We start from the raw sequence: 15,206 nt of genomic DNA on the forward strand, positions 1-15,206 counted from the left end.
CACAACATTTAATGGAAGATCGTTAAGAAATATTGTGAATAAAAGTGGACCTAGAAGGTACCCTGCGGTACTCCGCGAGTGATACATAATTTGCTAGATTTGACTTGCTCTTGGTGAGCATACAACTTAACACTTTGCGTTCTATGCATCAAATATGACTGTAGCCAATAATAAGCAGCACCTCCTATTCCGTATTTTTTCAGCTTTTCTAGAATAATGCTGTGGTTCAAGCTATCAAAAGCCTTTGAGAGGTCTAGAAAAAGTCCACAGACCTTCTCGCCCCTCTCCAAAGCCTCCATTGTAGGTTCAATAAATTCATAAAGTGCGGTCTCTATTGATCTTCCCTTCATAAAACCATGTTGAAAATTATTTAGTAATTTATTGCTAGATAGATACAGCATTACTCTAGTGTACATGGCTTTTTCAAATAGTTTGGCAAACGATGATTGGACACTGATAGAGTGCGAACTCAACAGAGATATGGGTTCTGTAGAAAATAAGTCAAAAAATACGTCCTGCGATAAACAAAGATGAGAAACTAAATGTTTTATTATCTGTAGTATTTTCCAACAGATGGATTGAAGGCGTGAATCAATTGAATGGCCTCCAAGATCTCCTGATATCAATCCTTGGGATTTCTTTTGTGAGGCCATCTCAAAAATTTTGTTTATTAAACTAATCTTGAATTGACGACTTGAAAATTAGAAGAGAGTGTGCTAACATTAGTCAAGAAACCATAACTAGGATCCAGCGTAAATTTATCGATCGTTTAGGATAATGCCAGGCACAAGAAGGGTTTCAGTTTGAACATTTAATTAACTAAATAATTATTAGGAAGAAATTCCATTGGACCACGGCTTATAAGCCCGGATAACTTTTGTATTTCAGTTTTAACCGGCCGTGAAAGCCTTCATAGTCTGATAAATAATTATTGTTTTTTTTTATTAAACACTATTTTCAATAAAACATTTTATATTTTTCAACTGTTATTTTCTCGAAAACCGCTGAATATCGACATATCGACGGATATGCTACATGAAAATTACTTAGAACTTCACGTGGAATCCATAATTGCAATAAAAAATGGAGGTTCTCATTTGAAAATATCAACTCGCAGATCATATCTCAATTTTGGGACACCCTGTATCGTGATTGCAGGTGTCAATAAAATAAAAGCGTTTTTCCGAAATTTCGAATTTTTTCCAATATTTACGGAAGTAATCGGATTTTTTTAAATGTTAAAACGACATAAGATTAAACTCTAAATTCCACAGATTTGCCTCCGTTAAACCAACTACTTATATCTCTTACCGTTTTCGAGATCCCCATACTTAGACACAAATTTGTGGCACCCTATACAGGGTGTCCCACGACGAAAGACATCGATTGATATTGGAAAAAGTATAAATAGGAGAGTTTTGAAAATTTGGCAGGATACTGATGTGGGCCATGCCCAATCTAACTAAAATATTTTCAAGATAGTTGCACATCCGTTTATACCGGAAGTCGATCACAACTTTCTTATTTTAAATAGAACACCCTATATATTACATATTTGGATTCCTCACAAAATTCTGACCAACTTTTGTGTACAATGCCCTATGCCTATTTCTAGCCGTTTTCGAAATATTTGATGTTTTTCCAAAAAAGTGACAGTTGCAACGCTCAACATATTTTTGTACTCTGTCAAAACCGTATTTCATTTTGCAATAAAACTTTGGGTTATTGTAAATAAAGGATTGTTTTATTAAACTGGGGGTGCGTAATGACCCATTTGTATACAGGGTTGTCAAAAAAAATCATAAACTTGCCTCTAAAAAAAATGAAAAATTTCAAGTTTTTTAAATAGAAACCCACATTTTTTATGACGGAATCATTTTGAGCATTAAAAATGACTATACAGTGCGTTTTTTTAACGCGCAACATAGGATTTCACGTGTTAAATTTTTAAGCCCATGTTAGACCATGTTATTTTGGAACTACAAGTATAAAACTTGACGGGTGGCTATTTCGTACCCTGAAGCTTAAGTAAATTTACCAATTCGGCCTAAAAAGTGTTAAAAAACTTGCAAAAAATCATCTTTTTTCGAAAAGGTTTTATCGTTTCATACTCCCTGTATGCATTGTTGTTCTTTGTTGTTTTTGATACTGGCACGACAGTTAGCAGGTAAAATTTGGCGTAGAAAGTAAAACAGGGTGATCATTAACTTTATATCAAGAAAGTTAAGAACAAAAGAAGTATTTTTATAAGTGAATTGTTCAAATTGACCTCCGTTTGAAGCCAAACAGTATATTCCAAACAATCATAAAATGCCCTTTTGACGTTCAAAAGATGTCGGGTCGTGATGCAGTCAAAATAAGTCACTTTACCTGCTACCTGCCCTGCCAGTTTCAAAAACAACAATGCATACAGGGAGTATGAAAGGATAAAATCTTTTCGAAAAAAAATGATTTTTTTCCAGTTTTAAATCACTTTTTAGACCAAATTGGTAGACGTACTTAAGCTTCAGGGTACTAAAGACACACCCGTCAAGTTTTATACTTGTAGTTCCAAAATAACATGGTCTAACATGGGCTTAAAAATTTAACACGTAAAATCCTATGTTGCGCGTTAAAAAAAACGCACTGTATGTTTCAATTTACTTGCCTATACCTAAATACAACCCATTTCGTTTTATTTGAGAATTAACCTTTTTTTTATTAGGCTGCATAGTTGGGATTAGCTGGTACTCTAGTTGGTCATGCTTTTGACACACGGTGATATTGGAGACCTGCAGGGCATGTTAATAACACTAGTTTTGAGTGTTTTGACAACTGCAAATATACCGTAGCGGTTACGTTATTCAAACCACGATTACTTAAATCTGTTTATTATTTACGGAGAATGTGATAAAGTTGTAAGTAGAACATGTGAGGTGTTTGCCGCTCGTTATCCAGAAAAACGAAAGCCATCACCAAAAGCTGTCAAGCAAATAATTGAACATTTTAAGAATACGGGATCTGTGAAGAGAAAAGCTATTAAAACAAAACCAATCCTTAATAATGCAAATGTAGAAATTGCAATTTTGGGCTATTTTGTTGCAAATCCAACTTTGTCAATAAGACAAGTTTCTGTAGAATCAGGCATATCCAAAAGCTCAATTCAAAGGATCCTGAAGAAACATAAATTTCACCCTTTTTCATTTAAATTAGTGCAACACTTAAAAGAGGTTGACTTTCCGAAGACAGTGGTTTTTAGTGAGTTTTTGCTGACTAGTCACTATGGAGAATTGTTTTTGAATAATATTATTTAGAGCGACGAGGCCAAATTCACTAAAAATGGAATGTTCAATAGACATAATTCACACTTCTGGTGTGACTAAAAAAAATCCACACGTAGAGAGAGACATTTTCAAGACATCTGGAGTTTTAATAAAGGTTAATTCTCAAATAAAACGAAATTGGTTGGATTTAGGTATAGGCAAGTAAATTGAAACGTATAGTAATTTTTAATGCTCAAAATGATTCCGTCATAAAAAATGTGGGTTTCTGTTTAAAAAACTTGAGGTTTTTCATTTTTTTTAGTGGCAGGTTTATGATTTTTTTTTGACGACCCTGTATACAAATGAGTCATTACGCACCCTCAGTTTAATAAAACGATCCTTTATTTACAATAACCCAAAGTTTCATTGCAAAATGAAATACGGTTTTAACATAGTACAAAAATATGTTGAGCGTTGCAACTGTCACTTTTTTGGAAAATTAAATATTTCGTAGTTAGTATTGTACACAAAAGTTGGTCAGAATTTTGTGAGGAATCCAAATATGTAATAATATATAGGGTGTTCTATTTAAAATAAGAAAGTTGTGATCGACTTCCGGTATAAACGGAAGTGCAACCATTTTGAAAATATTTTAGTTAGATTGGGCATGGCCCACATCAGTATCCTGCCAAATTTTCAAAACTCTCCTACTTTTCCAATATCAATCGATGTCTTTCGTCGTGGGACACCCTGTATAGCTGAGTGCTACAAATTATTCACAATATTTAGTGATTAAAAGAAGGCCAACTGTTGGTCTTCTACAACTATAAAATTTTGCTAAATAACTCACCTAACAGATACTGGCGCTGTAAATCTGCGGCTCTTTGCATCTGCTCCGCAATATTCGGCGCTACACCTCCGCTTTTCCCGCTCGCCGCAGCGGCTTGCGCCTGGGCCATCGCCAATTGGTACGGATACAAGAACGGGAAATGCATCAGATGCGCAGCCGAAGGACCACCTTGAGCGATACCTAAACAATTAGAAAAATATAAAGTAACGAAAGCAAAGAATTATCCTCCCTTGTATATCAGAGGATCACAAAATGTTAACTACCAGTAAACATTCATAATTAAGGGGGTTTTCGTAACTCGTGGAATCCGCTCTTATGCAGAGTGATTCACGGTGATGGTATATCTAGTATCTAGCACGTTGAGTGCCGCATGAAGCCAATGTGGTTTCAGAGTAATAACAAATAGGCCACGTGAAGCCAACCAGGCTTCGCACACTGCTTTGCAAAGCATAGGATGTCAATGCGCACGGCCTGCTAGGGTCACAGATTCATTTTTTTAATGTAAGTAAGAACAATATTTATTAATAAATATAATAAATGAAAATAAAAGTAACAATGTATGGTAAGGCAAAAGAATATATATCTCTCTAAACAAGAAAATTCAAAAAAACGAAACATTCTTTTCGACAAGAACTTGCAGGTCTGAACTTGAATATGCATGGTGACACATTGGTCTCACACGGCTATAAGGAACAAAACGTTACTCTGTGGCCGCGTGAGACCAACCTGTCACCATAAAAATAAACGCCAAAAATAGTCATTTTGAGAAGTGATATAGGTAAATTTAACCCAGATAACACATTTTGGAGACATCTAAACTAACTACTAACACCCTGTTTCTAATCTTCTAATCATTTCTGAATTCCTCGGAAAAAGGCTAGTAATTAATGTTAATACTTGCCTATACCTATCTTGCACCGTTTCTTAGATATTTCATAAAAATGGTGGATTTGTCAGCAAAACGGTAGTCTAAACTTTAATTCAATTCTCGTGTTCTGAAAGGTTTGCTGATGTGACCTTTTGTCCTCAGTTAGACAATACTACATGGTTGAGAAGCAAAACCTACAGGGTCGTTAATATTTACCTTTTAGTCAAACATATACAGGGTTTTTCAATGAAAAGTAGCCACCCTGAATATCTTCCAAAATAATTTCTCTGTTAAAAAATGCTAAGACACGTCAACAAAGATTGCAAGGGGGACATCTTTTTACGTTGGATTTGAATTTCTGCCATCAGCCCCTTTGCCGCCATAGCCACCCCTACTAAGTTTTCAAATGGCACCATACCCTGTGTGGCACATCGTTGGAAAGGGTATTTCATAAGGAATTAAATGCACTATTTTATTTGTACATTTGCTTTGAATTGAGACCAAAAAAAAATAAAAAATACATTTTGTGTTTATTTTTTGTTAACTGCAGAAATAATAGCAAATAGCGGTTATCATTTAATTAATGGCTCAAAATAACCTCCGTTAACTTCCATACAATAATACAAGCGACTTTGGAAGAGTTCGCGAACATTTGTGAAGACTTGCGGTGTCAGTTGTCGGCATTCATGTATTATTCTCTGCCTAAGGTCTGCAATATTGGCCGGCTGTGTTGCATAGACTTTAGATTTTAAATGCCCCCATAGAAAAAAGTCCAACGGAGTGAGGTCGGGTAATCTCGCAGGCCATTCCATGGGACCACGTCAACCAATCCATCTTCCAGGAAATCGATTGTTCAGATGTTCTCGAACGGGAAGTGAATAGTGTGGAGGTGCACCGTCTTGTTGGAAAATTAGTTGATTTTCAAATAAATTTTCATCATTTTGTAGTAGCTCTGTTATGGTCGAATCAACAGTGGTGTCAAGAAGCTCAAGATAATTTTTCTGGATATTGGGTATGGATTTCCCTAAACCAATGTGGATTCGTGTCTGACCAATACTTACAGTTATGCCTGTTCACTTCTCCATTCAAAAAAAACATACACTCATCACTGAAGCAAATATTGTACAAGTTCACGTTGTTAGGAACGGTGCAAGATATTCAAAAATGAGATTATAAACAGGGCGTTCCATTTGAAAATCAAAAGTTAGTGTTCTTTTCCACTGATTACTTGACTAGACTACACTCCAAATTTCAACAAAAAATATTGAGTCGTTCTCTAGATATTTCTAATATACCATCAGCGTGAATCCCCCTGTATGAGTATAGTAACTTATATCGAGTTTTAATGAGAACTGATTTGAAAAATACAAAGCGCTTATTTGTTGAAACCTGAAAAAACCTGTGCTAAAAACTAGTAAAACTCTAATTGCCCTTTGGAATGGCTAGAAAAGAGTAACAGCAATGACAGAGTGGTTGGCAAAAATCCGGGCGATTTAAAATCTATGTATAGATATTGATATTGACAAATTGGATTAATAACCATAAAGTGAATAAAGGCAACAATAAAGAAAAGAAAATGCAATAGTAGACATAACGGAACTTACTTCTTAGCAACTGCTGATGTAACGCCTGCATTGCGGCGGCATTTTGAGCACTGTACTTGTCCTGTGATGACTGCGCCGAACTCTGATGACTGGATCGTGACGACGCTGGGGGTGGCGTAGGCTGAGCCGGAGGCGGAGGAGCGGGCGGCGTGGGTGTGGCGGCGTGTCGTGGAGCGGGTGTCGGGGTGACCGCTTTAGGAGCTGGCGGATCGGAGGATGAAGGTGACGGCGCTGGACTCGTCGAAAAGGAACCGTTCTAAAACAATTAATATTGCACTACATTTTGGACTAAGTATATACTGTTCTCGCGGAGTGAGTTTACCCGTGTGTATCAAATCAAGTTTTCGTCAACAAACCTGTTTGTTCATATTATAGAAAAAGGTGTGTCTAAAGCTTCGTCACGTTTAAAATTTTGCGTGTATTGTCAGTCAGAAAGTAGAGATTTTTGGCTGCAAAATTTGCACTAAAACAACCTTATACCAAAGCAAATCAAAAATATCTTGACCGAAATAACATTTTTTATTTATGAGAAGTCTCCGTTTGGATCATAGAATTCCGTCTAAATTTGAAACCTAATTTATTTACCAAAATTCGCAGAGATGTATCACCAATATGAAGTATTTCTGTAACTTTAAGCTCTTGATTTAGATTCTGGATGGTTACATGTTTCTCTAAAATAAATACAACAAATTAAAAATTCAATAAGACATTCTGAGTGATGCTGTAGTATCTCATATCTCATTTTCAGGTTGCAATCCACTTATTTTATTTTAAACCCGCTGGAAAACATTTTAGACGCTTATTTTATTTTTTCTGTGACGTTATTATTATTATGTTTGAAGAAATTTTTATGAAAAATCTATAATGCAACCCAAAAATCTCAGTCTCTGGAAACAATGAAATGTTAATAGATGTTTCTTACAAAAGTAGATATATTTTACTATTATTAACATACTATCGTTGTACATATCATATAATGTATTTCGAACATCCATTTTAATGCTTTCAGATAAATCAGTGGTCTTGACCTGTCGATAACGTCTCGATTTAGGTTTTCTAGGTGAGGAAATCATAAGATTACTTGCTTGCTTTTCCCAAATCGAATAAATAGTTTTGCAGGAAATTTTCAAAGCAGCTGCAACCTTCTAGCATCAAAAAAATACATCAGTAAGAATATGTAAGGTCTTAAAATTTCTTATTTTCTTCCTAAACAGATGATAAAGCTTCTAAAGGTCCTCCATTGGTTTTTTCCAATTCAAAATATTCACAGAATTAATTGCAGGGCTTGTCTGTGGAGAATTTTTCCAGGCATTTTCTAAAAAAATACTGTAATAGTAAGTAATTCCGAATTTAGGAAAAACCAAATGGCTAAATAAAAACCATAATAGACACTCCCACTTATTTTTCAAAACAAGTTAGTAATTGTGCCAATTTTGGTTAGATCGTGACAGCCGACATAAAAAAAATAATAATATTATGAAAGTACTTACAGAATGTTAAAAGCGTAGAAACAATAGCTCTTAAAAGAACTGTGGTGGTGTGGTAAATAGAAAACTTTTTAAATGATTAACAACACAGAGAAACGGAAAAGAATTAATAGTAAACAAATCAAATAAATTTTGATGGTTTTCAAACTGACAATGACTGAAATAGAAGCGCTAATCAGTAAATGTTTTTTTTGGAAGACATTCACTTAGATATTTACCCTTTCTGAAAGTGAACAATAGACAAAGTCAATAATGCATGTCTACTTCTAAATCACAGGGGGATGACCCACGGGTAAACTCAGACCGCGAGAACAGTAAATAAAGGCAAGTTAAAAAATTAAATCTTAAAATTAATCGTTGCTAGCGATATCTTCGCAAAAATTGTTTAGCTCTAAAACTAAATCAATAAATTCGAATTCAACTGGAAAAAAATTCGAGAAAACTGTCACCAAAAGTCAAAAAATTAAAATTAATAATTTTCAACGTCAACCCCGAACTAATACGAATTTAAGGATTTGTAAAGAACATACGTCAATGACGTCCAATTTCCATATCGCTCAGTTCACAAGTAATAGAAAAGGAACGACAATAATTATTACGTCACCGCCATGAGCCTTGGGACGGACAGTACCCTTCTTCGTTAAGAATTATAAATAAAAATACAATTTAAAAAAACTTACTTGTGCTAGCCTCTGTTCAATTTCCTGCTCCTGTTGAAGAGCTTTAACGAAGGCGGTTTTCAGTCGATTAGTATGTTCAGCCTTTAGTGCTTTCTTTACATTATTCGTGACGCACTGTTCACAAATGACTCTTCGCGCTAAAACAAACAATCTGATGTAAAACTGAATAACAAGGATCACTTCTAAACTATCCAGTTAAAGACCAATTTAACTATCACGACAACTTTTGCACATAAGTATGCTACATAAAACTTTGTTTTCACTTACCTTTACTTTTACCCTTAGACTCCCATTTCCAAACCGGAGTAAAGTCCAAATTACACTGACTGCAACTGTACGGTTGTGGTGGCAACGGCATCTTTGTTTCCTTAGTGAGGAAGTCGACCACGTGCTCCAAACCGACCAAATATATGAAATCTGTATTGCTCGGATTGGGAATAAAGTGCATTTCTGGAGGAGGAGGTTTTGGTGGAGGAATCTAGTAAAAGAAAAACCAGATTCGTTTTGAAAAGATAAAAAATGTGAAAAAACTATAATTTACTTGAAGGAGGGTTTTTTCCAATTGCTTCCTTAATGCTAATTTGGCCGCGGCTTGTCTTTGGGCAGGAGTTTGACTGTCTTCTCTGTTACGGTCCTGCCAATAAAAATACAAAATTGTGATACTGTTCAGAATTCACAATTAATAAATATTGTTAATTCGATTATATTCATTCAGTCATTTAATTTAAATAAAATCTAAATAATAATTAAAACAGAACTGTGGCAAGGTTTGGGAAAATTTAAACTAACAAAGATACATGTCAAAGCTGCAATTTTACTGACTTTGATGTGTCAATGCTGTAGGAATAACAGCTTTATTATCAAAAGTACATATTATCTTGTTTATCAATTATTGAGCATGGTACACAAACGAACCATATTGGTAATAAAATTGATTGATTGATTTCATTTCAACACGAATGAACACGTCATTATCAGTATCATACTTTTTTTTTCCAATTATTTTCTTCACTGTATTCGCAGCCAATAAAATTCATAGAAACTATCAAATTCAACCAATGATTTATAGTGATAAAAAATCGGCCGATCTTATTCTACAGTTAAAAATGGATTTAGACAAGACATTTTTTTCTTACTAGGATTAAACATAAAAATCATTTATAAGATTGTTTTTTATTAATGTCATAAAACACAATAAAGTAGAAGGAATCAGAATACTTTCAGGGAGCATTTCGATATTTTCAATGTCAAGACACGAGAAAATCGTCATCGAAAAATAATCGGAAAATCATCTTTCACTGTACACCGAGGGGTAGATCGCCGAGGAAATTTAGTGTACACACTCGAGGTATTATAAGGCACTTTCCTATTATTACGAAGCATTGTGGGGTATTACGAGACATTTTGAGATATTTATAAGGCATTTGAGAGTATTTTGAGGCATTGTCTGTATATTTCCAAATGTAGTGTATTAATATAACAACATTGACTGAAAATTGAATAGAACAGCATAGGCACATGTAATTATTATGGAAAAATCTTTGTTACATGGTATTGAGTTGAAACAATATTCATTACAAATTATTATAATAATTTACCAATTTTTCAACATTTAAACTACATGTTTAAGGTCACGTGACTGTTTTTGACAATGTCAACTGGCTTTTAGACTGTTGCAAGCTCAAAATTGTATTATTAACGTCACATTTCGTGCATTTTACAATTTCTGGTTTTACAACTGTCTAAAATAATAGTCTAAATTTAATTTACCAAATTTTTAAATTTTAAGCCACATTTTAGAGGTCACGTGACTAATTTTGACAGATGTCAACTGGCCTTTACAGTGTTGCAAGAACATGCAGAATTGCATTTTTCCCGTCACGTAACGTGTATTTTGCAATTTAAGTTTTTACAACTGTCTAAATTTAATTAACCATTTTTCAAAGTATAAACTGCGTTTTGAAGTTCACGTGACTGTTTTTGACAATGTCAACTGGCCTTTACAATGTTGCAAGCTCAAAAATTAAATTATCAAGTCACGTGACCTAGTTCTTACAATTTTACTACTGTCTAAATTTAAATTACCAATTTTTCAACTTAATTTTTTTCTTTTATTTGACACGTGTTAACTTGGTTACTATGACAGTTAGAAGATTCGTGCAAACGTCAAAAAATATTTTTTGTTTGTCAGAATTTCGAAAAACAGTCACCTGGCCTTAGAAAATCAATTTGAAGCTTTCGGCACAAGGTCAAATCAAGTGTCAAAAATTTGGTAAAACATTTACATTTCACCTAACGTAACCTAAAAACTGTCAAGGGACCTTTAAAAAAATCAATTTTAAGCTTTTGGGTCTTTAAAATTTGGAAAAACTGTCACGTGACCATAAAAAAATTAATTTCAAGGGTGTATTTCATCAAGATTTATCATTATCTCAATACCAGAGGACAGACATGTATTTTAAGGCAGTTTTAAGGCATTATAACTATAAGGCATTTTGAGCAATAATTAGAAGCATTGTGAGGTATTTTAAAGGCATTTCAGGGTATTTTGTATGCAAAAAAGCATTTTGGATAGCTATAATAACACCCAATTTACAAAGACATTTGTGTTACAAAAAAAAGGAAAATCTTACATGGCTACCCCAACTGGTTGCCGGCCACTATTACCCCAAAAAAACAAATGTTATAATAACAGCAAAATTTTAAATTCTAAAATGAAACAAACTGTTTGTATAATTTTTTCTTTGAAAGTCGAATAATAACAAAAAAAAAACAAAGCCAAAGTATGAATTTGAAACTTGTCAATTCAAACGTTCCTTGAATGAAATGTCTTATTGACCCTTTTAAACTGTTAACTATTTGTATAAAAGATCATATAACTGAGTCTTGTAATGCAATAAATATTCTGTAATATTTGGGCTGCTCCTAAGGCTCAAGAGACAAAAAATGTCCCCGGTTTTCCCTATTAAACATTTTGTAAATGGATGTTTTGGAACTTAATAAATTTGCTACTGTCAGAATGCACGTTACCTCTGGAATAACGTTATGCGAAGCTGATGGCATTCCTAGCGGCTTGTTATCAAGTCCAGGTAAATTCTTCAGCAGCAATAAAATTAACACTAATAAATTAAATCTGACTGATACAAAAACGAAGACTAATCAATAACAATACAACTGAATAAACTCCAACAAAAACGCCACACAAGCTCTATTGATTCTGATCAACAATTCCGCAGAGTTTCTATTTTAATTTTCATCAACGTTCTTATTGTACAGCTTTTTATTGTCTTTATCTTTTTTCTTTAAAATATTGTTTACCAGAGCATGTGAATTGAAATATCTTGCACATCTTAATAACCAAACGGTAATTAAATGTGATATTCATTGATTGTCAAAATGCTTATAGTTTTAGGTTGTAACTTAAGGCAGGAGCTACAATAAATTATATATTAAGCTGGTATTGTACTTCTACAGCATTAGCTTAAAATTGGAATTTTGATTGGTGTAAAATACAAAAAAAAGCAAGTTTTCAATATCTGTAACGTGAGCTTTGATGTTTGCATTGGTTCTCTTTTCATACCGTTGATTTCCTATGAAATTATCATACCTGTATACTTACGTTTCGTTTAAAAACAACCACTGAATAGCCGTGCAAGGCTATTTTGACGAAAAACGTTAATAAATAATTAACTTACATTAATTGATCCATCTAGCAATTGCTGGTAGTAGAATGTTATAAAACACACATTTTTTAGCTGTAGTTGTTTGTTTGTTTGATTGTAGTGTTTTTTTATGTCATTAGATAGAAAATTTAATGAGGATTCCAAAAATGTGCTTAAAAACATGATTCGCTCTCTCAAAGCAGGTTTTACAGGCGATTTTATCCCTGACTCTTCTTTTAAACTATGTTTCTGACAGTTCAAACTTTGACACTGCTCTTCTCCCTGACTGTATCAAATTTTGTATTTCTTTTTGAATTATTAAAAAGGAGATTTAATAAAGATTCCAAAAATGTGCTTAAAACTGTAATTTTCTCACTCCAAGTAGGTTTTGCAGGCGATTTTGCCCCTCACTGTTCTTTCAAACAGTCTTTTTGACACTTTATACTTTGACACTATTTCTCTATCTGACTTGACATGAAAAAGCGCTACAAAATCAGGTACTCAGAAAGAAAATTTAATAAGGATTCCAAAAATGAGCTTAAAAACATGATTCGGTCACTACAAGCGGGTTTTTTCAGGCGATTCTGTTCGTGACTGTCCTTTCAAACTGTGTTTTTGGCAGTTCAAATTTTGATAACGCTTTTCTTCCTCACTGTACTCAATTTCGTAGTGTTTTTTATGTCATTAGATAGAAAATTTAATAAGGATTCCAAAAATGTGCTTAAAAACATGATTCGCTCACTCCAAGCGGGTTTTACAGGCGATTTTATCCCTGACTCTTCTTTTAAACTGTGTTTCTGACAGTTCAAACTTTGACACTGCTCTTCTCCCTAACTGTACCAAATTTTGTAAATTTTTTTTAATTATTAAAAAGGAGATTTAATAGATTCCAAAAATGTGCTTAAAACTGAAATTTTCTCACACCAAGTAGGTTTTGCAGGCGATTTTGCCCCTCACTGTTTTTTCAAACCGTCTTTTTGACACTTTATACCTTGACACCATTTTTCTATCTGACTTGACATGAAAAAGCTCTACAAAATCAGGTACTCAGATAGAAAATTTAATAAAGATTCCAAAAATGTGCTTAAAATCATAATTCGGTCACTCCAAGCGGGTTTTACAGGCGATTTTATCCCTGACTCTTCTTTTAAACTGTGTTTCTGACAGTTCAAACTTTGACACTGCTCTTCTCCCTGACTGTACCAAATTTTGTATTTTTTTTTTGAATTATTAAAAAGGAGATTTAATAAAGATTCCAAAAATGTGCTTAAAACTGTAATTTTCTCACTCCAAGTAGGTTTTGCAGGCGATTTTGCTCCTCATTGTTCTTTCAAACCATATTTTTGACACTTTATACTTTGACACTATTTCTCTATCTGACTTGACATGAAAAAGCGCTACAAAATCAGGTACTCAGATAGAAAATTTAATAAAGATTCCAAAAATGTGCTTAAAAACATGATTCGGTCACTACAAGCGGGTTTTACAGGCGATTCTGTTCGTGACTGTCCTTTCAAACTGTGTTTTTGGCAGTTCAAATTTTGATAACGCTTTTCTTCCTCACTGTACTCGATTTCGTAGTGTTTTTTATGTCATTAGATAGAAAATTTAATAAGGATTCCAAAAATGTGCTTAAAAACATGATTTGATCACTCCAAGCGGGTTTTACAGGCGATTTTATCCCTGACTCTTCTTTTAAACTGTGTTTCTGACAGTTCAAACTTTGACACTGCTCTTCTCCCTGACTGTACCAAATTTTGTAATTTTTTTTGAATTATTAAAAAGGAGATTTAATAAAGATTCCAAAAATGTGCTTAAAACTGTAATTTTCTCACTCCAAGTAGGTTTTCCAGGCGATTTTGCCCCTCATTGTTCTTTCAAACCGTCTTTTTGACACTTTATATCTTGACACCATTTTTCTATCTGACTTGACATGAATAAGATCTACAAAATCAGGTACTCAGATAGAAAATTTAATAAGGATTCCAAAAATGTGCTTAAAAACATGATTCACTCACTCCAAGCGGGTTTTACAGGCGATTTTGTCCCTGACTGTCCTTTGAATTGTGTTCAAATTTCAGATCACAATTTTACTGATTTGTAAATTTGTTGCACCAAACCACTGGTTCCTAGATAACTCGAAGTTACAAAAAATTGTAAAAATACCAAAAATGTTCCTAATTAACGCCTTGACCCAACACACACTTGTTTCAAACATACAAGGTGTGCAAGAAAAGTATGGTGGTTCACTATTTTTGTCACTCTGTAAGCAATTTTTAAGATAGAATTTTTGACTCTACAACACTGAAAAGAAGAACTCAAAAACGGTTTTTTAGGTGGTTGAACCAACTTGAAGTTCCAAAAATAACCGAGTTACAGGGTGCTCAACTTTCAAACCACAACTTCGATTTGTAAATTTGTTGTATCAAATCAGTTTTTGCAAAATAACTTGGTGAAAGTTAAGAAAAAGTTGAAGAAGAGTTAAAATGTTTGTAAAGGACTGCTAAACTCCTGGCTACTATACAGGGAGTGCACGAAAAAGTGTAGTAATTCAGATTTTTTTGGCCACCCTCTACGAAATTTTTAAATTACTTAAGTTTTTTGCTCAACACCACTGGAAAAAGGAGCTCAAGACGGTTCTTGTAAATCTATAAAAAACAATAAATAACAAATCAAAACAGCCTTAATCGAAAATTACTTTTCAAATGAATGACAGCCATGATATCTTTCAAGCAAACTTTAATTAGATCCATAAATTTACTGGTCCAATTGGAACTTACTGGTAAAATTGGTAAATTTTCCTGTCACACTGA

General features: G+C 33.7%; 1 protein-coding gene across 1 annotated transcript in view; it reads right to left on the minus strand.

Annotated features, from left to right (window-relative positions):
- simj (transcriptional repressor p66-beta simjang) overlaps positions 1-15,206 on the minus strand; it is a 35,285-nt gene that overhangs the window by 8,164 nt on the left and 11,915 nt on the right. The window contains exons 6-10 of the mRNA XM_081973829.1: positions 9,273-9,365; positions 8,999-9,209; positions 8,732-8,868; positions 6,565-6,820; positions 4,093-4,272 (exon numbers count right to left, since the gene is read on the minus strand). Coding sequence (XP_081829955.1) covers positions 4,093-4,272; positions 6,565-6,820; positions 8,732-8,868; positions 8,999-9,209; positions 9,273-9,365 — 877 coding nt within the window. The remainder of the gene's footprint in view (positions 1-4,092; positions 4,273-6,564; positions 6,821-8,731; positions 8,869-8,998; positions 9,210-9,272; positions 9,366-15,206) is intronic.

This window comes from Ips typographus, linkage group LG2 (assembly GCF_016097725.1).
Source record: "Ips typographus isolate SLU linkage group LG2, UJ_Ityp_2.0, whole genome shotgun sequence".
NCBI lineage: Eukaryota > Metazoa > Arthropoda > Insecta > Coleoptera > Curculionidae > Ips > Ips typographus.